Here is a 23,218-nt window from a genome sequence, read left to right as displayed (position 1 = left end):
AAATAAAATTACCAACTAAAGTCTTGGACAGGACTTGTTGAGGAGCTAATTGCTGGGGAGCTCTTATTTTCAGGTGAACGGGAAGGGGGGGAGGGGTGCTTATCACTGGAAGGAAGTTTGCGTTACAGAATGAGTTGAGCTTATAATTGGAAGACATTTAGAATCAGAAAATTTTCAAACTGCAAATGAGAATACTACGCATTTATCACTGGGAAAATTTGATTTCAAAATTTGATGTTTGCCTACTCGACAAATGGGGTCTATATGGGCTTGTCTTCAAGGCAAAATTATTATTAGAAGAATGCTTGTGATTTTTTTCTTTTTTTTTTGGGGGGGGGGGGGGGGCTTATATTCGGAATTTATGGATGTTTAGAACTGTAGTGTTGTTTTCCTATGATTTCTTGTTCTATACTACAAGCTCATTGGTGCATATTCCAGCACTTGATCATAATTGAATTAAATGCTGTTCATACATTGATTTTCGTTTTTATGTTATCAAACGTATGCTAGCCTTTCATGTCTTCCTATTTCTTGTTTATAATTCCACTATATAGTCTCTCAAATCTTGAACCCTGCAGCAAATGCGAGAAAAACAGAATCAATTTTCGATCAAGAAGAACATTGAAATGCACTAAGAATACACGCAAGGTTAAGGAGGCTCGAAAATGAAAGTAGACTGGGTAGCTTCATATATAACGGGTAATGTGCAAAGCAACGCCTTTTCTCCCTCCAATTATGGAATAGGGTATTTCCGAGTTGCTGTGAACATCATTATGAAAGCAAGGCTAGGTGCAAGCTTTTCAAACGAGAATTAGTTTTACTTGCATATGAATGAAAACTATAGTTTAGCACTTAACCTCGCTTTCATAATGAGGTCCAAAGCAACTCGGAAATGGCCCATGTTGCTGTTGGTGTAACGTAACCACAGTAACGTCTGGAACAGCGGGCCTTCTACAGTGGCGCAACTTAACAAGGATATGAATATAAGGCGTTCCTGGGATTAAAGTATATTTTAATGTAAACATTAACAGGGTTCGTACTCTTTTGAGGTTTTGAAATTCCATGACTTTGCATGACCTTTTCCATGGCTTCTCCAAGTTTTCCATGACCTAACTTTGACCATTTTCTTGGAAATCATCTTTCATTTTGGGTCTGTTTTTGCTATTTTCTTCGCAAAAAGCCCCAATTTATTTTGTACTTTTTAATAAACATCATTTTCCACGACTTTCCATAACCCACACCTAAATTCAATGACTTTCCAGGCATGGAAAATGAAATTCTAAAATTCCATGAGTTTCCAGCCAGTTTTTCCATGACCCGTACGAACCCTGGACATAAAAAGTGAAAGATGACGTTACTCACTTGTAATTTGCAATGCTATCTGTGACCCATTCCAAAGACACCGGTTTAGTTTTTAACTGGTGGCAGATCGCTGTAACATAAAGGAGACTTTAGTATCCGGTAAATTATGTAAATGAGTTGAGATAGAAACCGAAATGCCGAGATCAACAGAAAAGCAACAGTCACAACATAACACAAAGAAACGGGCCCGAAATGTTTTCACCTTTTATTTTGTCGACGTTGTCGCGAGTCTCTTTGTCGATTGTAACAACCTTTCGACGACCCTTAAGGCAAAACACAAGATATGAAATTTATTAAACAAGGACAAATTAAAGAATCCTTTAAGATACACTTCTAGAACGTTTGAAACGAAATTAGCACAGAATAGGCCTATTAAACAACTCTCATTTTTTTTCTACTCAAAATTTCACTCATGCAGAGTAAGAAAAGTTACAACTTTCTCACAGCTATCTGCTGTGCAGGTAAAGAAAACGTTACGTTGCTTTTGCGTCTGATGTGAATAAACTGTTCAACTGCTACAACTGAAATGTAAGCTTTTGAGCAGCACGCCAGTGTTCCTTTTGAGGTGGCCACTGCAGATATTTTTGGGAGTCTATGGATGTGAGCATTAAAAGAACGCTATGATAGAAATTCACCGCGTTCATGTCGCCATCATTTCATCATCACCGTCGTCATCATCATCATCATCATCATCATCATCATCATCATCATCATCATCATCATCATCATCATCATTATTTTGTAATATTTTACAAATTTAAGCTCTGTAATTTACACAGGAGAAACACACTATTGCATTGTATGTCATCGCAAACCTTTTCTGTTCTCTTCAGATTCTCAATATCGATGCAGACATGTGCTCCACAAAATTTCAACAGCTGGCTGAGTTGTTCTGTAACAGAAATGTTAAGAATGATGACTTAAAGGGGAAGTATCACGAGAATTAGATGTCATTTGAAAACCCAAAACCGTTTGTCTGTCAACAGAAACGAGAAAATAAATGTCTAGTTTTGTTATAAATGATCACCCCAGTGCAATAAAACTGTCGATTAGTGCCTCTAGTCAGAGACAGAGTAGGTCGGAATGGATTGAAACTTGAAAAATGTTAGGCTAACGTTTTTCAAGTTCTCGCATTTTTGTTTCCAAAATGCGCTGGAACAGATCAAGAGATATTCCTTTCAAGAATTGAGTTGATTTCTTTCCTCTCGTTGTTCTAGAATTATTTTGTAGCTAAATTTAAAAGGTCTTATTTCACCATTTTAAAGAAAAGAGGCCAACCCCCCCCCCCCCCCCCTCTATCTTGTAATAAATTGCAGCTGTTATATTAATTTCTGGACATACAGTGTACATGTAATCACAAATTTCCTTTAAGTGGATGGTCCATCGCCACGAAAGTGTGAAAAACAAATTACAAATTTAAGACCTTCAAGGGCTACCTACATCTTACATCTTTTAGGTGGCAGGTTTTTTGTAATACTGGACAACGTTTTTTAATGTCTTTTTGGCAACGTTCAGTATATCTCGTAGCGCAAAATAAGAAACAGTACTTAAGTCATTACGGCGCACAGGAAATGACCCTGGGGTTCTGGGGTTCTGGACCACTGGTGGAAAGAGTGAGCCATGTTTTGATTGTTGTGGAGCTTGAAATACAGTGGCGGGTAGGATTTGACCTTACGATGAACACAGCACGTAAACAACACGTGATTTTTAGTGTTTGGCACATTTCACTTTCTCATGATTGGTTGAGCCACTTTGGGTTGTTATTAACCCATAGAAGTTACCTCGGGAACTGTCATGGGAAATTCTTTTGTTCTTTTTGACGTACCCATGGAAATTCCCCGAAGGCAATTTCACTCTGGGAAAATCAGTTACACACAAAAAGTTGCTTCCCCATGGGCAACAGCCATTTACCCAAGGATAAAATGGCTAGTGTAACCGCACCTAATAGCCTGCAAGAGCAGACATCTTTTCCGGCCTTTGTTTATGTTAAGGAAATTACCTTTAGTGACCGCGGCGCCAAATCCACCAAAACAAAGCACGTCAAAGTCATGAAATAAAAGTGCTTCCTGGAAAAAAAATCGAACAGTTCGGTTAAACGAATGAAATACAGTCTAACATCACTCCGCATTCATCTTATTCAACGCGCGCTCGTGGAATAAATGTTAAGGGCGGTGCCTACTAAAACCAAAGTATTTTTGCGCGGTTTATGACTATGGGGGAAAAGCAGATCTTAGCAAGGGCTATGGAAATCCAAAAAGAAAATTGGGGATAACCATGCATTTTTTAGAGATAATTAAGCCACAATTATTCTAAAAAGCAGTAAAATACCAAGCAATGCATGGCGTTTTTTTTTTTATCCAAATTGAAGCTTTATTGTCTCTGAAAAATGGATGATTACCAATTTTCATTTTGGATACCAAGAGCACTTGCTAAGTTCCGCTTTTCTCGAATAGTTTTAAACCGCACAAAAATATCCCTGTATTAGTTGGCACCACCCATAGGAAACCGAGTATCACGAGATGCGCAGAACGTATGCGCAGTAACATTAATAGGCACTGTCCTTCAATATGGTGATTCGACAAAATGACCATGCATCTCCCAGTTGCTTGAAAGCTCAGTTGGTAGAGCACTGCACCAGTATCGCAGAGGTCACGGGTTCGGATCTCGAATTTGTTCTGGCTTTCTTTTGGCAGCTGTTTTAAAAGTTGCGTACATAAGTGTGAAGGTCTTTCATTTATTAATAGATAGACCTGTTTAAAAGCAATCTCAAGCCGTGTCTCACCTTGTTAGCTCTAGCTTTTCTTGCCTTGCGAGGAATAGAAGCCTGCCCTAGACCTGGATCTCCTTTTACTTCATAATCCGCCTGAAAGACATCATCATTCAGTGAGAACTGACTGCAGCTCAGTGAGCAGAATCGACTGAAGGCGAAATTCAGTCAGTGCCAGACAGTTAAGTTTTTAAGAAGGCAGACTTACGGCCTCTTCATATGAGCCCGGTCGACCGGGCTGGCCCGGTTTCCGAGATCTCGCCTCGCCACTCTTTTCTTTAGAAAAATTTCGATGTGTTCGGTTGAGAAGGGGGGTTGGCCCGGTTACCGAGATCTCCGTAACCGAGCTGGAAATTTTTCCCATATGAACACTCCAGCCCGGATACCGGGACTGTCTGGGACGAAACATTTTCAACTGCGCATGGCTTGTAAGGTCGCTGACAAGTCGGAACGCGGTTCCATGGGTATTTTGGGGGCCTTTTGGACATTTTTCATCTCGGTAACCGGGATTAAATTTCCCATATGAACAGAAGACAAAATCCGTCCCGCCTACCGGGCTCATATGAAGAAGCCCTTATTCCGGTGGCGGTGACAACAAGTAGCCATCTTCGTTGTGCTAATGCGACATTTCGGTATCCGCAGTTCAAAGAGATTACAATAGTAGAAATTACAAGTTGTATTTCCTAGCTGATCGAGAAAGACTGAGTAGTATTAACCTGCAAGGTAAGTTGCAGGAGGGTTTGACATCGAGGCAGGAAGTAGAACGATAACCAGTAACGAACATGGAGCCGTTTGAAGAAAAGACGACAACAGCTAATGAAATCCAATTTGCTCCGATTTTCTTTTTCCGTGGAGTAGTAAACTTAAGTCTGCTGCCAGGTTAACTTACCTCAGCTACAAGGGTATTGGCTTGTTTACAAGCAGTTATCCCTGAAAATATACAAAAAAGCACGATTTACAGAAATCAAAATACTATCATCAATATTTTTATACAACATCAAAATCAGCTTGTTGAGGCGGAAAGTTTGTTCAAACATAGTTAGTCCCCTCTACTACCTATGGTTCAAACAGTAGATTACGTTACCGAGTGGGTAAATCGCTATCCAGCGGATAGATCTAGAATGTATAAGTTGCAGTACATTTTATTCGCCAGAAAGCGATTTATCCACTGAATAAAGTTGTCCACTCTTTGAACACCTGAGGCCTTGTGTATAAATGAGAACGGGATAAAAGTACTGGGGTTAGACCTGCGATAAAGCAGCATTCCATCCAGCTGGGTGGAGACAGGGTGGGGGTAGTCCTTCATGGCAAAGAAAACGGACTAAAGCCCGGCCGTGTTTGAACAACAACAACAACAACAACATCATTTACTGAAACGAAAAATTCACAGAAACACCACCTGAGAATACACAGGAAGCTTTTGAGCTACTTTTCGGGGCGGGCTCAAGAAAACGATAAATACAAAGGAGAAAGAAAGAGCAACAGGTTAACTCTGAAAGCAATCTAGCATTAATCACTGTGAGTGCCGCGATTTTGTCGAGTTAGCCATGTCCTGTACCACAAACAAAGCAGTCGCATCGCGAGAGCGCACAGCGTATAACGCGTCTAATGTTTAGCGCCCTAGTGCTTCACAATAAAACGTTAATGAGCCTGAGTGCATCATGTTTCGCCAGCATACTGATCATTGGTTATTTTTGAAAGACCCCTTGAATCGCTTTCCTCTACTCTTTTGCTGTTGTTCTATTGTTGTCGTTGTTTTCTTTCGCTCTTTTCTTTTCGCTTACCTGTTCATACTGCAACATTGTAATTAATAAAAAATAAAAATAAAAAGTAAAGTGTGTGAATGGGTTGTTATCTAGGTACCTTTTAGTAGAGCAATGTAAGTTGCTTTTTTACTGTAATGTAAGTTATAAAATTGTATAAAAAAAGTTAGTAGTGAAGATACTGTTAGTACTGTAAATAGCGTATTTGTTAGTATAGTAAGCATATATTGTAAGTACAGTCAGTACTGTAATTATCGCAATTAGTGTTAGTTAGTGTTAGTAGTGCTTATTATTGTATTATTAGTGTTACGTAAAGCTAATAAAAATCCTTTCTTTAAAAAAAAAAATACTGATCATTTACAAACTTACATTGGTGGCTGACGACCCATTTTCCAAGGGCAAGACCCAGAAGATACTTCATGGTATAACTGTGACGTGTCACCTGCATATTCTCATCTAGATGAAGGCAAGGCAACGATTAGTTTGAATTCCGTCGATTCGCAACTTTTATTGTCAAAAATGGTCGGCGAGATGTGGCTAGAAAACGATAACTAATAACCATCAAAAACAGTTAATACTGTAAAGTAGATTCAAAATTCTACCAAGCATTATTAAGTCTACACTAAGTAGTTAGTCGGGTGGAAGGGATTTTCAGAAAATTTTTTCTGGCCTATCAAAATTGGGGAATTCAAATGCTTCTGGAACTGGTTCGGTAAGAGTAATTGGCCAGGGGCTCTCCCGTTCTAACAGTAAACGTTTGCCCACGAAAATCCTCTTCCATCCGACTAACTGCCCGTGGGTCACCCAGGATGGATCACACCAGGCAAAGAAAAAAATCTCCGACCTTGGCGGGAATCATTCATGCCCTTAGTGCTATATGCTAACGGCACAACATTCATTTGTATCCTTCACATTCACATTGCCGCAATTACCACCATCTACGATCAAATCCGGAGGCTGTGGATCAAAGATTTTTTCTTTGCCTCTTGCGATCTCCCATTTCCTTACTAGGGCTAACGCTCAGCGGGAAATTCACGGGTTCACATTAGCACTTTAACATACACTGCAGAGTTATTCTCTGATCCATCAGTTGTGTTATTAGTGCTAGAGGCACCACGTTCATTTGTACCCAAAAAATACAAACAGAAAATCTAGCACACTAACCTGTTGCCATAATCACGTGACTCGTTTTGCTGTTGAACTCACTAGCAAGTTTCCCGCCATACGATTCTGCGAGAGCCCGCGCTTCAGCCTGCGACAGAAAACAACAGAAAAACAGTCGAGAGCGTAATCAAATGAAGAAACGCATTAATCTCTTCGTCTCCAAACTAATATCGAGGAGGTGGCGATCTGCTGAAGAAAGTATGTAACGAAAAGAAGAATGTTTACCAGCGATTGAGCTGGATAATTAGGTACTGGGAATAGTAAATCCATGTTGAACTCAGACAAATCGCTTTGTGATGTTACCTCCAGATGAAATTTGCTGTATTTCTTTTAGCGACTAAGGGACATTCAAGACCCAAGGAAACGCAATAGGTCATTTCCGAGTTGCTGTGAACCTCACTATGAAAGCGAGGCTAAGTGTAAAGCTTTTCACATGAAAATAAGTTTTGTTTGCATATGAATGAAAACTAATTTTTATAATAAAAACTTTGCACTTAGCCTCGCTTTCATAATGAGGTTCACAAGATTATTTTCTACGATACTTACCAGCTGTTGTCTGTTTAGACGCGTCGCCACAAACGACAGCTGCCTAGTTGTCCCACTTCCGGAAGAAGTTCTGTTCTCTCTTTCATTGGCAACTTTGGTGTTTGTCACGTCTTTAACCTTTGTAAGCACGAGATCAGGTGAACTGCAATGACCACTAGACATCCTCTCGCCTGTAACAGGGCTGCGTGACACACTCCCGCGTGACACCCCTTTGCGTGACTTATCACCAGGTGAGACACTATTGCGCGTCTCATTCTCCCATGATTCCTTCTTACGCGACATACTATCACGTGACACTCTGCCACGCGACACAGAGTCACGTGACTCTGACCTGGGGCGGTCCTGTACCTTGATTGGCGAGATACTTGAAGAATGCTTTCGTGAATAGATGAATGAAGAAGTCTTTTTCATGAGAGGCGAGGAGCTTTTAGACTGCACCACCGGTCGAGGGGAACGACTGTCTTTCTCAGAATTCTTTCCTGATTTTGTAAACAGCAAACTGACAACTGGAGATTTCTTGGGCATGAGGTCACCAGTAACTTTCCGCCTCTTCACAAGCAGCAGAGAACCTGTCCTTGAATCAAGAGAGTCTCTGTCATCCAGAACAATTAACTTGTCGTCTTCATTTTCCTGTGATTTTTCAACTGAACGATTGCTACGAGGCGGGGACGGCGTTTCGTCTTGTCGATGCTCCACCGCTGTGATGCTCAAACCGTCGTCTTCATACCTTGGAGAGAGAGGACGCTTCTTTGCAGACTTTTCACGTGAATCATTCTTATCTGCAACGCCCAAGTCCCTTTTGTTACTGCAACCTTTCCTTAACTCAAATTCGTCCACTGGATCATTAATTTCAGCGTCTTCGTGTTCACTTCCTTCATCGGAGGACAGCCCCTCCTGATCTAGGTAGCGTGAGACATCTTTCAGGGGGGTGGAAAGCTGACGCATGGGAGGGATCCTATTGGGTGTTAGCGGTGGAGGCGGAGTGAGGGACGGCTGTATATCGGGTTCATCGCGTTGATCTGAAATAACATTACCAAACACGTTGTTACCTAATGATTGAACCTACAGTAAGTTGATTTTGATGAACAGTCCCTTCCTTTCCACGACTAGTTTACCAATGTGTAAGCTTTGCTGGTTAGTTTTGTGGCAAGAACTAGAAAATATTTTCTTATGGACAGGATATCGCATTCTTTTTGAAAAGTCTTTTTGTTAGGCAAAAACATTACGTTTCGAAAGTAACGAAATTCGCCCTTTAATTTTTCTGATTAAGCGTCGCATCGATACTTTCGGATTGCTAAAGAGTGCATCGTCTATGAGATATTTATACCTAAACAGTGTCGTATCAAACCCGAAAACGTACGCACTTTGTTGCTTAATGAACTGACAGGCTCGCGGAAAATAGTGACTACATCGACTATTGCTAATGTTATTGAAAATGGAATTGTTGGTGGGGATTTGAACTTCGTAATGTCATATTTATTAAAAAGAAAAGAAAAAGCAAGCAAACAAACAAACAAACAAACAAACAAACACACAAGGACATGCACAACACATAGTCTCGAAGACGACGCGAAAATGAACGAACATTGTTTCGAGCACTTACCGTGTTCTGCATAGTCCGTATCATCATCTTCAATCGTAATATCGGTTCCGTCTCTGTTCTCGTCAGCTTTGGCTAGATAGGCCCTCAGTTCCTCCATTTCCTTTTCCATCGCTTCCACGTCCTGTCGTAGCACCTCCATTTTCTATCGGAAGCAATTATAAAAAATCTGAGTGCTCCTATCAGGAGTCGAACCCCAAGACCTTCCGATTACTAGTTCAGATGCTCTATCACTGGGCTACAGGAGACTCGTGGGTGCTAAGGCCATTAAACTAGGTTCATGTGACAAAAAACCTGCATACTGCTAGGATTGGAATGTCAATGTGTGGCATATGTACAATGGAATAAAGGTGATGTTCTGATTTAAGCCTGGTAAATGAGAATGTGTTATTCAGTCAGTGACACAGGCATGGAACCGCCCCTTGAATTCATTTTTAAATTAGCATGAATGATTGAACTCTGGAAATTCACTCGTGGAGTGAATATTACACCGTAAGAGTCCCCTTGTACGGTATAATACACAACGCCACTGTCCATTAGCACTGAGCCTTTCCTCCTCTACTATAGACCTTTATCACACGGCGGCCATATTGCTTTGTTTTTGCACGGAAAGCCTCGCACTGAATTCGCGTCTGGCCGACGCTTGTAAATAGCCAGCTGGTCTGCCTTCTACCACTTGGGATTTTTAACCACGTTACGTTCAATTTATGATTTCTTTATGAAGTTTAATGCTCGGCCCCACTAGCACTTGTGCTATAAACACTGCCGAGGGTAAATAAAGGTTATTTATTTATTTGTTTATTTATTTAATTTTTTATTAGGCTTCCGTGCGAAAACAAAGCTTTTTATCCCCCCGAGACTCAACATGGCCGCCGAGTGATAAGGGTCCATTCCTTACTTACTCCCAGACGCTATTTCACACCAGCAGAACACTGACTCATTTACCTTGATTACCATGACAATAGCGTCATGATAACACAAAAACTTCGGTTTTTGTCGTCAGTTTTTGCTTGTCTTTGCATTTAGCTTTTTCAAGAAAGAGAAACTCCAGCGGAAACTGACCTGGGTTGACGCAGCAGTTTCTGACAAAAATGTCACTGAAGAAGCTCCTGTGCTGTCCAGAGGTTTACAAGAAGCTAAAATGAAAAAGAATGTAACATTAGAATATGTTCAGGGTAACACTATGCTGCAATCAGTTTAAATGCAGAAAGTTTGCTTCGATCGACCATGTAACACAGATGGATAAGGGGGTTAGTTTGTAAAGAAACTATGGTGCTGCGTCGGTTGGGAGTAGAGACGAATATTTCCTTCATCAACAGAGTTGATAACTAAGGGTAAATTGGCCACCGTAAAGAGATTCGAGTGCTGACGTTTCGAGCGCTAGCAAAACGATTCGCTCTGACGAAGGGCTAACGCTCGAGACGTCAGCACTCGAATCTCTTATGGTAACCAATTTATCTTTAGTTATCAACTCTCTGTTGATAAAGGAAATATTCATGTAGCACGGAGTTCTATAGACCCTTCTCCAAAATGGCGACCGAAAATTCAAATAAGTTAAAATTAAAAGCCTATACCAGCACTAGAAAGAAAACTTTTATTTTAGTAACCCTGCAAAGTTTCAGCATACTGTATCAGGTGTAATATCAGCTGAGAAAATGTAAGTTGAAAAATGAAAAACTTACATACGTTAGTATGACTGGGGGTTTGACGCTGGTATCAGTTTTTCATTCAGTTCAATTTTAACTCATTCAAATCTGTTGCCGGCATTTTGGAGAAGGGTCTATTGTGCAGCTGAGGTTTAAAAATACCAGACTGATTTCAAACTGAACATGCAATATGTACAGACTAGTATAAAATGCTCTTTTGGTTTTAGAAAGAAAAAAAGCCGATTGGAGTTATAACAACAACCACTACATTTAGAATACTTAAACAAAAATACCATCTTAGGCCCGGCTGCATAAATCATCTTAAGATGAGTGGGAGTTTTCTGCAGTCGTTCCCTGTAGGCGGGTGCTTTTCGAAGGATTTTCTCGTGCTGTCTTTTTGTTCCCCTATCCTCATTAAACTGCCATCAGTTGAGGGATCCAATACAGAGCTCAACAAAATTCTTCGGAACGTAGAATGGTTGAAGAAACCTTCCACTTATCTTAAGATGATTTATGCAACCCCGGCGGCCCTGACCCTTAAAACATTAGACGAGAACAGTAAGTACGTACAAGTGACTTCGTCTTCATCTTCGTCATCATTTTCAGCTGGAATAAGTTCTTGGGAGAATGCCGCCACGTCCTCCTCGTCATTATCCTCGGCATCCTCTGGACAGCTATTCTCATCTGCTTGTGATATGGAATCCTTAGGAAGGAACACTGGCTTCAGTAAGGCTTCGTCACCCGAGGAATCTTCTTCGTCATCGGCTGCGCAAGGTGAGCGCCCCTCGTCATCTTCATTAAAAGCACTATCTTCATCACCAACACTGAAGCCATCCCCATCATCATCATCATCATCATCATCATCATCATCATCATCATCATCATCATCCACCAAAAAACAGTCATCATCTCTTTCCTTTGATTTTTTAGCTTTTCTCAAATCTACAAGAATGCGGTGAGTTCGCTTGGCCTCTGCCACACTTGACAAAGCACCAAGGCGATCGCCATCTTCGACATTTATTGAATTGTCGTCTTTATGATCACCATTATCAAGAGTTTTACATGAAGAGCTAGCCTGGAAATCCTCATGGTCTTTCTTCATATTCCGAGTCCCTGACCAATCAAATGAATCTCCAATATCGTCCCCTCTTTGTTTGAAAGGACTGCGTGGAAAGGAATTCGTTCTTCCTTCTTCAGGTGAACTATCCTCTTGGAAGTCTTTGTTTTTCTCTTCATTTTGGCTTTCATTTCGCCAAACTGGACTGTTAATGCGCCCTTGCAAAAGAGGACCATCATTCAAGTCTTTTTGAACATTTCCAACCGCTTTTCTTTCGTAACATGACCTTGAACGCTTTGTCAAATCAGTTGGTGACTTGTTTGGAGTAACATCCGTTTTACTCACTACATTCGCTGTATTCCTATCCTGTGATGAAACCAATCGTTTATTTGTACAAGTAGAAAGGAGATTAGTTCCAGACTCGGCTCCGTCAACACCATTTAAACCCTTGTTTTCAGCATTTTCCATCATTGGCGAACTGGAATGGTCTGCTAGTAAAGAAACACTGGCTTCATTACACTCATTCCCCACAGAACTATGAGCCGTTTCAGTTCCATCATCTTTGTTATCCTGTGATCTTGCAGACTTGGAACAACGAAGGCTCCTCGCCCGCCTCTTTTGCTTTACAGCTAGACGTTCGTATTGGGGTTTTATTGCCTCATCGTTCCTGTGCAGCTTCAATTTTGAGCGCGACTCTCTTAAAGGCGACTGAGAAAAAGAACCAAGAACTTTCTTGGAAACAGGATGGATAGGTGGTGTGGGTGGTATGACCTCACTCTCCGTATGCTCTGAGTTGTTCGTGTTCTCGGTAATGCGACCTCTTTGAAGTTCAGATGAAACACTTGCATCAATTTCCTGCGCTGATGAATGCAGCTCACGTCTTGGTTTCTTTGGAAGCGGTTCTGCCCAAGAACTCGCCGCACGTTTTGCTTCCGTGTTGGAACTCTCTGCAGAATGATTATCAAGTCCGTCGTCGTAATCTTCACATTCTCGTTGCTCTTGTGAAGGAAATTCCAAATCTTGAAGAACGGAAATGCTTTGACTGGTTCTAAAACTCTGCGTTCCTTCATGATTTGCATCTGATGTCAACTCCTCTCTGTCGTTACCAGATGCGTGATTCTCGCCAGAAAATGGGCAACTTTCGGGGTTTCTACTTTTTCTTTCGTCCAACGTACACATCCTTTCGACATCAGCTTCGCCAACAACATGGTTTAATTTCGTGATATTCTCTTTTTTCGAGTCTTCAACAAGCCCAGTAGTCTTAGAATTCCTGGGCATGTCTTCACAGTCCTCCGCAATGGAGTCCACCCTATGTCTTCTTTGGTTTCTACTCCTCTTCTGGCTCAATCTCCTATCGGGAGTGTCCCAACTGTCGTTTCCGAACAGACAAGGCGTCATCACATTAATTTCCTGAGAATCCAGGGAACTCTGTGTTGGAGTATTGCTTGAAGACTGGCCTTCCTGGGTCAATGTCTCAACTGTCTTCGCATCAGATGGAGCAGCTTGATTAGGGCGTTTCTCCATGATTTTCCTTTCGTATTTTTGCTTGGTGTTTGGTGTGTTCGCGTTGGGGGAATGAGTCAACTGTTTCTGTTTTGGACTCAGATCTTGTGAACTTCCCAAGACGTTTCTTAGTTCGGAGGTATCCTCAATATTAACCTGAGCAGCTGTCTGTTCGTTACTGTTTAAATCAGCATTTTTATAGGACTGAGAGCTTTTGTCACAAGTAGCGAAAACGGTTATATCAGTTTGGTGAGACTCTTTACAACCTCGTGTTAGCGATTCTCTACTTGGGCTGCCTATATCTTCGCAATCTTCGTTCAGATCAGCTCTCATCCACTCTTTTCTTTCAGAGATAAAATGCTTCAAAGTGTGTCCTTGTGAAGCAGCCGTACATACAAAAGGGCTCTGACTTGCACTGGAGGTTTGAGATGTTGTGAAATTAGTGCTTGACTCTTTATTGTTAAAGGAATTCTCCAGAGATTCTGCCTGGGCATTGCTTCCTTTTTCGTTTCTATAACTCTCCTTGCCTTTCAGCATGCTGACTGGGTCCTCGTCCATGAAGGTACAGTTTTGGCCCATGTCCCTCAGGCCATCTTCCTCTTCCCTCTGTGAGCCCCTGTCTCCTTTGCCCCTTGTGTCCCCTCTCTGTTGACCACGGGAAGTCTGGTTAGTATGACTATGGGCAATCATCGGATTGATGAGTGGAGAGTTAGAGGTATCTGAGGACGAGACGCTCGGTGGAATCACTTCATTTGAGAGCTCAGTTCTGCCACTTGAACAGGAGTAACTATCAACTCCAACGTTCTCATCACCTTTGGTCGTCATGTCCATCGTTGTCTTTTGACAATCATTAGAATCTCCACTATCGACTTGTGACTGTTCTTTGGTATTATTTGCTATGACAGGGGAGGCCTCACATGGTGTCACACTCTTAGATGCTTTGAACTTCTTTTTTGCCCTTCCTTCAGGACTTGGCCTTTCCTTCGTTTTAACTTCAATCACAGAATCCGCCGATCGCTTCTTTGGCCTTGTCTTCCATTCACCCAAGCTTTTAGGAGAGTTTGGATGACTGCTTGTCTTAAACGGCATCTGAATGGTCTGTCTTCTCTGTCTTTGCTTTACACGGTCACACAAATTAAAGGCATCCGTGGTTTCATTCTGTGGTGCCTCCCCCTGATCACGCCCTTTTTTGCGAGGTGAAATCCTTTCGTTCTCCGGCTTACCCAGATTTGGATTCTTGTCGACGGATTTGGCTTCCTCTGTTGGTCCTAGGGGTTTGCTCAAAGACGGATCATCAAGTAATGAAACCAAACCCTCAAAGTCTAAGCTCTGCTCAGGAAGATCTCTGACAATGCTTGAGGCGCCTTCAAGTGGCACTGTTGTATCGGCAGGCTCAGGAAATCGTTGACTATTACCGAGCTTCTCTTTGTTGGCTTCAAATGGCTCCTTTTTATTTTCTGAATCACAACTTTCAGCTGGGGTCAGCTTGTTCCTTTCATCACCTTGAGACGAGATATCTTTGGTACTTGGGTGATTATCTCCGTCTTGGCTTTGATAGCAGACATCATCCGATTCTTTAACACATGCTTTCTCTTGGTCTTCTACAAGAACGCATTTTGGTCTTTCGATTGAGATGACTTTATTTGTTCCATTACCCTGGCCAGTGATGTGTTCAGTTTGTTGATTATCTTCTTCTCGGGCCTCATTGTCAGTGAAACCACCAGGTACTTCATCGCAAGGTTCATCTTGGTTTTCCAAACCACGGGTATCATTTGAGTCTACCATGTCGCTTTTTACAGCCTCGCAAGTATCCTCCTGATGCTTGTGATTGCGTTTCTCCTGGCTTTCATTGCAAACACCATCTAGCACTGCATCACACTGTTCGTCTTGGTTTGCTGCAGAATGCGTTTCGTTTAAGACCAGGTTGCTACAATAAACGCGCTGGGAGGTATCATCTTCACTCTGGTGAACAGCTCCCTCTTTGCTCACCTCGCAAACTTCACCATGTATATCCTCAAAACAATCCAAAGACTGAAGTATAGATACACTTTGCATGGTCTCCACACTACACTGAGCGAGAGAATCACACCTTGTGCTGGACACGGCCTCTTCATTGTCCTTGTTACTTCCTACATTCTCACATACCACAGAGCTCTTCTTTTCACAGAATGCTGCACTAGGGCTAGCCATGATAGACGAATCAGCCTCAGCTACTGTTGTCAGGCATGTATTTCTTTCTTGTTGTTCATAAGCACGAGTCCCTTTACAGCTTAAGCCTTTTTCGCCAACTGCGCTTGCATTCTTTGTTGAGGCAGACGAGTGAAGGCTTGGTATGGAGTTTTGCTCTGGGTTTGATTCAAGTGTGTTTGGAACCAAAACGTAATCTCCAGAGGGGCTTGTTGGACCTGCAGGTGCATTGGGAGCAAGTAAAGTAAGCGAGCAAGTAAGTACATAAAATAATGTAACAAGGAGTTGAGTAGACAAGACACTCAATTAATGACTTGTTGATTGACAAATCGTGGCCAATACTTAACAAAAAGTGAACTTCTCTTTATAAACAGACATCTTCATACTCAGACATCCCATTATCACAGCAGGGGTGCTGCATGGTACATGTAAATGTTAATTCAAGACTTCCATTCACACCAAGAGCCGACTGAGACCTAATACATTCACTGTAAACATACGTGTACATATATATGTACAATGTACAGCTAGCAAGCTCAGAAAACGAGAGTTGGCCTACAAACGCCGAGATTCTGGAACTTTGCCTAAATTTTTCAAGAGTTTAGATATTACGAGGAAACCACTTAGTAGCTGTCATGGGCTATTCAATTGGTAATGGAGAGACAAAAATTAATGTACAACATAATTATCTAACTACAGTTATTTCCCTTGAGTGACTGTAGAGAGCAAAAGATTATAAAGACTGACCTTCGTTGGTAACTGGTTGGAATGACATAGTGTCTATCATATGCAGCAGTTCATCGCTGATGTTCTTGTTGTTGATTTCCTCCCCTGTATGATTCTTCTCTGCTAATCTTCTAGAATTTCTTGTCATCCTTGTGGACTTTTTAATGGCGTCTTTCCTTGGTTTTGTGTTATCTGTTGTTGTTTGTGTTACCGTTGATGGCCGTAATGATGACCTTATTAAAAAAACACACACACATACAGCTGTGATTGATATGTCCACTAGGCAGGGCCTGGTTGTTCAAAGAGCAGATGACATTATTCAGAAGATAAAAATAATGGTCTCCTGACCAATACATTTTTATCCACTGAACATCCACTTATCCACTGGATAAAGACATAGTTATCCACTCTTTGAACAATCGGACAAGAAATGAAACAGCCCTTTGGTGGATATTGCTCTCTGTAAGTGGGTAAAAGTGCCAATTTTTCCTTCTTTTGCCTTTAAATCTTGTCAGAATTTACAAAACAGTTTCAACTGAGCTGCTCTTTGATTGATATCCTCCAAAATGCAACTTCAACTGCCACGTGTCATTAATAAGCGCAGTAACAACATGTCACCATCTTACAAGAACAACAACTATTGTACACATAATTATGCATTCTGCGGTACGAGCAAATCCCACCTACAACTGTACGGCATGTTTAAACAATATATTTTATTTTTACCTTATGTTGGTGTTTGTTACTACTTGAGGTTGGTGACTCTCTAGAGCTTGAACAGCATTATCTATAAAACAAAAAAGCAATTTAATTTTGATTGGACAGTTAAAATTAATTAAGAATGGCTTTGGGCATGCTACAGCAGACTGTCCCCAATTACACTGATTAGTACTAAAAAACATATATCTTCATGTAGGTTATGAATGTAATGCATGTGCACAGCATGATAATCAATCTTCTTAAGAAATTTATCAATTGACATACCATCATTGTCTATGAAAACAGTGAACTGGTTTTTCCTTGAACTATTCCGTTTGCCCCTGCCACTTGTGGTGCCTTTTTGAACAGTGCTAGGGTAAGCATTGGATAATTGACCACTGCCTGAATGACTACCAGCCAGGCATGATTTCAACGGTTGTGAAGGTGGAGAACCTAAAACAAGGCAACAAAAAGAGTGTGCATGTAGTTTTCAAGGAATTACACTGTAAAAGTAACAGTGTGACGTGCCTTACCTTGGCCACCCAAAAAACCTTTTTTGCAAGTTGGCCAATCAGGATTACTCTTCCTCCTTGTTCATAAAATACAAAACGACATGTTTTCAATAATTCATTGCTGCGTCACTTCCCTAAGGACTTTGCAAGGTGGTTTGACTGTTAATCAAATTTGCATGCCCTGATTGGCTAACTTGTAAAAAGATTTTGTCGGGTGGCCACGGTAAGGCGCGTCGCACTGTGAAAATGAGTTCAAAAAAATATATTATCAATTATTTACAGTACACTGACCTGTTGATACTCCTGTATCATCTTGAACAGCTCCTTGTAAACTTCGTACAGCAGCAACAATTTCATTCAGTTTAGGATTTGGTGTAAGGCTCCTGCAAGTGAATAAATAAACTTGCTTCACTGGACATGTAATTATTACATGAACGTGTAGCTAACTTTCCAGGCCTACATTGATGTGATTAGCATTTTTGGGCTTCCAAATTTATTCCAGTGCCCTTGTTAATTTTTAAACAAAATAGGTTGCTTTAAGAGTCCCCTACCCCAACTCCAGAGGAAATAGGCACTGCACAACAGGGCTCAAGACAAGCTTTTTAGCTCACCAGCACAGTGGCTAGCAACAAGTCAATTTTACTACTAGTAAAAAAAAAAAGCTTCGTTGACATGTTGCGGAAAGCAGATTCTGCCATTTGTCACTTTCGTAATAGCAAAACTCAGAAAAGTGAATTGTTTGTTTCCTTTTTAGCTCTTTCAACTTCTTGTTTTAATTAAAGCAAAGAAGTCTATGAAATCAACTAACAGCTTTTGTTTTTTAATAATTAAAACTATTAAAATTATTATTAGTTTCTCTTCTCTTGGTTTGCATTTTGTTTGACATTGCAGTGCTTTACAATTAATTTTTACATGTACTAGCCAGTGAAAAGCCGAAACTGAATTAATTTCCACTGAATTAATTTCTACTAGTTGGCTACCATTAGTCTCGAGCCGTGGCATTAGCTAGCAAATACTCTACACTTATGTACCTTAGTTGTTCACTAGCTCGTACATGTATGTAGTGGAATCCCATTGACCACAGTCCTTCTCCAAACTTGCAAACATACAATGTACATGTACGTAATAACTGCATTCAACCCTTACAGAGACGAGTTTGAAAGGAACCTACCGTTTGGAAACTGGGGTTTTGCAGAGTGGACAATACCACTTGTTCTTTGACTTCTTGCTGCTTTTCTCAAGAACCTGCTTGATACACTGACTGTTTCCAATAAACAAATAGGGGAGTTAAAAGCAAATCTTGATCTCTGAGAAGATACACAATGTATGAAAATTGCTTCCCAGACAGACACATGTACATGTAGCAAGAACTCCACAGGAAAACCAACTGCTTTGACTAGTTAACACAAATTTCTGCAGTTTCTCTGCATTTCAACTGTCCAAAATTTTGTCGTTAGTTAACAGAAAGTGCCGCTGGCTTTACTGGGGCAATTTTTTCCATTTTGTATTATCACTTTGGCTTGGCATAAAGATAATCTGTAAAAGAGTAGAACACTCCATACAAGACAGATCACCCCCTACATGGATAGGCCTTATCACGGTTTTCGACGCCATTTTGACGGGTAGGCATACTGAGGCTTGAAATAACAGTGTTTGTATGGAAATCCGATGTCAAACAATTTTCATAAAACATCGCTTCTGAAAAAACCATGAGTTGGAAACTTTTGGAACTGGGGAAAGGATTTTAAGAAAAGAATTGGAGGGATGTACATTGTAGCTGTGCCAGAAAGCGCCCAGTCGTGTTTTGAACTTTCCATACATTTTCCTGTATTTTTTCCTGCGAACTATTTTTAGTAGCAGTTCACGGCTGGTTCGCTATACAGACAAATGTATGGAAAGTTCAAAACTCGACTGGACGCTTTCTGGCACAGCTACATGTACATCCCTCCAATTTTCTTTTTCTTAAAATCGTTTTCCTATTGCCAAAAGTTTCCAATTCATGAATTTTTCAGAAGCGATATTTATGGAAATTATTTGACATCGGATTTCCATACAAACACTGTTATTTCAAGCGTGTTTGCCTACTCGTCAAAATGGCATAGAAGACAGTGATAAGGCCTATTATACATTGTACATGCACCACTGTCATAATTATTCCAAAAAACGGCAAGTGTGAATAGAATTTAAGTTGAGTAAACAGAAGTAATCTTTGGGATTGTGCTGAAATTTTACCAAACTTGGCCCAACAAGGATGGTGACCTGCCTAACCGTGCCAACTTTTCCCAATAAGCAACAGACAAGATAAGCCTGTTGAACATGAAACTGTTCAAAAGGCAAGATAGCATTTGAGGAAAGCTACAACTGTACATTGTTTATTTATTTATTTATTTATTTATTTATTACAATTTAATGGCACAGTAAATCTATATACACTAAAAAAAGAAAGAAAAAAAAGCCATAAGGATAATCTGTAAAAGAGTAGAACACTCCATACAAGACAGATCACCAAGTAGCTAAACTATAGAAATAAATATATAATAATAATCAAAACAAAATTAAATTATAAAAGCATTAAAAACTTCTTCATTCCTGACTTAAAAGCTGCGAGACTGGGTGATAGTCTAATATCTACGGTATCGAATTCCACATTTCAACAATTATGTTAAAATAAGTGTGTTTAAAGTTAGTCGTGTAATAATTACACGACTAACTTTAAACACACTTATTGTAAAACTTAATGCACCTTTAAATAATATCAATCCCAATGTGCTTTCAAATGGTTTCACTTATCCACACATTAAGCTTGCGTATCAAGTAGTTTTTGAGCAAATGCGAGCGTCAAGCAAATGATAATCGATCTCACATTGAAAAACATTGCAACAGACCAGCAATGCGGGCTAAAAGTGCTGGGACAGTAAACGCAATAGCAGCAAACTTCGCAGTAATTCCCCCCTCCCCCCAAACAATGTTGAACTGGGTGGGTTGAACAGACGTTACACAAGCAAAATAAGTGTTGATGTTCGCTAAGATCTTTTCAACATTGCCTGGGGGAAGGGGGGGAGGTGGAGCTATAGGTAAAGGGTCATAATAATGACGGGGAGAGTAAAACACGCAAATTTGAAAGGAATCCAGCAACTGTCCCAAGGACATCTGTCCTCCATTGTCTGAGGTTGACTTGGGGAGAGGAAATAACAACTACCCTGTATTTGCATTTAAGACCCTGTGAAATATTGTATCCTGCAATGGAAAATGTGATACTGTTGGTAAAATCGGTCTTTACGCATCGCAAGGTACGTCCAAATCATTTCGTCAGGGTACATTGATAACAGAGTTCAGTATAATTATTTCCTAAAACATGTTGATAACAACTTCCTGTTTTTAGTAGGTTCTGGTTTTTCAAAGATATCTGTGTTTTTGCTTTTAGGAGATTGAAAACACTCATAGGATGCACAGTTTTAAGGCAGAAATAACAAGTTACCCTGACAAGGCATGCGATACCCCTGGCCTATGGCTTTCTTTGGCAGCCCATTCCTTCCCAGGCCCCGCGCGTATTAACTGTTATAGGCATGCGAGGCATCTGCTCTAGAGAGCGAAATGGCTGAAATTTTTTTATTTAGAAGCGGGAAGGCAACGAATTTGAACCCTGCGACCGGTTCTTTTGCATGGATTGGGGCTGAAGAGGCGGAGGTAATATTTGTCAATGATTTTCCTTGGCACCCACAAGTCATCGCCTGGGCGGATCTTCTACAGGCTTTAGAAGGTGACATTGTTCATTTACCAGCCCCGAAAAATGTCTGCAGCAGGGATATAGAACTTGCCGGAGATACCCCGTTCTTTGCGACATCTGATGCGCCACTTGTTTTGGTGAAAGCCGGCTCTGCCGATCACGTAAATACGGAAATGATGAATTCTCGATGGGCATTTTTTCACTTTTGGAAGCAAATCCCACAAGCCGAGCAAGAGGAATTGCTTCCCTGTGGCTTTTATTTTGCCTTATTAGTTTAGAAAATGCCGTTAGAGATCACAGCAATTGATGTACATGCCATGTAATTGGCATGATGCGTGACTTTCAATGGTCGTTTACGTTTCAATAAGTGTTACAGTTCTCACCTACAGTTCTCACCCTCACAAACTAATTTGTAGATGCTTTGGTTGTACACACGGCCACAAAATATGCCTTTCAGTTGTGTTTGTCATATTTTCATTGTAAAGGGCATGTTTTAGTTGAGAGGTTTACATCACTACACTATTTCTTCAACAGTTCTCGCCTTAAAGGGATGTTTGAAAGGATTAATTTAATTACATTTCCTTCGCTGTTCAGGGCGAGACCTGTTGCAAATAGCTTGGTGGCTTTACTACTTACACAGCAACAACCACAGTGCATTAGGAACAAACGTTCATTACCGTTTAGACACAGCCTGATAATGACTCAGTTTTCATAGCCGAGAAATTTCCACTTAAGTAGCCGAGAACTGAACGGGAGCATTGAAAATTGAACATTTGTAGATCACGACTCGGTGTCACGCAATCTATTGTTATGTTTGTATCGGCCGTATGTTCGTAGATACCACGCTAAAGCCTTCTTCTGAGGGACTATTTCCTGTGTATAAACCATTATACTTGCAGGCGTTCCACCGGAAAAGTTAGCAAGATACGAGCTATAACTATATCAAGCGTTTTCTTTAACGACAATCATTTTCGAACGCAAAATGATTACGTCACACTCACGAACTGCCTATGTTGAGTCCGCCCGCACGTGCTTAAACTTAGTGAAAATGTCCTGTATCATTGCACCAAATATATCATACTACCTTGCGAAGTTCCATTCCGAGGTTATAATGAACTTTTCTTCACTCCTCACAATGCTTGGGCTACTTTTGTGCGAGGAGTGATTTTCAGACAATGCGGGCTAAAAGTGCTGGGACAGTAAACGCAATAGCAGCAAACTTCGCAGTAATTCCCCCCTCCCCCCCAAACAATGTTGAACTGGGTGGGTTGAACAGACGTTACACAAGCAAAATAAGTGTTGATGTTCGCTAAGATCTTTTCAACATTGCCTGGGGGAAGGGGGGGAGGTGGAGCTGTAGGTAAAGGGTCATAATAATGACGGGGAGAGTAAGACACGCAAATTTGAAAGGAATCCAGCAACTGTCCCAAGGACATCTGTCCTCCATTGAGGGTACGGTGTACATCAAGGTTTTTACACAAGCTTTATACATGTATAATTATTCAGATTATTATTACTATCGCTTACCCACAAAATTGATGATTACACTTGGTTGAATGAGGGTCCTTCAACAGCTCAAGACTACAGGGAAGATATTAAAGTTCAAAATAACGGGATGAAGGCTAAGCTTAAACTTATACCAACATTTCTAAGAATTGAAATGAACACGGCGTCACTTGTTGCATAAGAACTTTGCGCTTGGCTAAATCATCTTCTTACCATATTGAGCATTCAAGGCTCTTTTGCATCTGCTGAAGGGCGTCCAACACATCCTTTACCTTCACAGTCATGATTTGCATCAATTTTTTGCGTTAAAACGATGAGAAAACGTTTAAAATAACCATTTCAACACCAATAAACAAAAGGCGCCATTTCTTGAACTTCGCGCCCACAGAAACCACTTTAGACACCAGTCCTTCTCGTTACAATTTGCTGTGTCATACATGACATCGTTCTACT

General features: G+C 40.8%; 1 protein-coding gene across 1 annotated transcript; it reads right to left on the bottom strand.

Moving 5' to 3' along the window:
• Positions 1–256: 256 nt before the first annotated feature.
• Positions 257–23,181, bottom strand: LOC146459549 (uncharacterized). The gene is made up of 20 exons (XM_085089452.1): positions 22,979–23,181; positions 22,787–22,840; positions 18,704–18,793; positions 17,824–17,915; positions 17,306–17,473; positions 17,048–17,108; positions 16,343–16,554; positions 11,419–15,813; positions 10,265–10,338; positions 9,206–9,347; positions 7,603–8,621; positions 7,057–7,144; positions 6,262–6,348; positions 5,019–5,059; positions 4,145–4,225; positions 3,362–3,428; positions 2,178–2,254; positions 1,565–1,625; positions 1,363–1,432; positions 257–572 (listed from the first exon to the last, which is right to left on the bottom strand). Exons 1-20 carry the CDS (start codon positions 23,056–23,058, stop codon positions 536–538), a joined length of 6,996 nt encoding a protein of 2,331 aa, XP_084945578.1. The 5' UTR covers positions 23,059–23,181; the 3' UTR covers positions 257–535.
• Between the last annotated feature and the right edge of the window lie 37 nt (positions 23,182–23,218).

The sequence above is a fragment of the Pavona decussata genome, unplaced genomic scaffold (assembly GCF_977016875.1).
Source record: "Pavona decussata unplaced genomic scaffold, jaPavDecu1.1 SCAFFOLD_219, whole genome shotgun sequence".
Taxonomy (NCBI): domain Eukaryota; kingdom Metazoa; phylum Cnidaria; class Anthozoa; order Scleractinia; family Agariciidae; genus Pavona; species Pavona decussata.
Note: the sequence above shows the minus strand (reverse complement) of the source record. Positions and strands in the feature narration are given on the sequence as shown.

Excerpts from the sequence above, each read along its gene's own strand:
- LOC146459549 (XM_085089452.1), bottom strand. The coding sequence starts at position 23,058 with ATGCAAATCATGACTGTGAAGGTAAAGGATGTGTTGGACGCCCTTCAG. Across the intron at positions 8,622-9,205 it reads TACGGACTATGCAGAACACG|ATCAACGCGATGAACCCGAT; the intron begins GTAAGTGCTCGA and ends ATGTTATTTCAG. Across the intron at positions 6,349-7,056 it reads TCACGTGATTATGGCAACAG|ATGAGAATATGCAGGTGACA; the intron begins GTTAGTGTGCTA and ends GCCTTCATCTAG.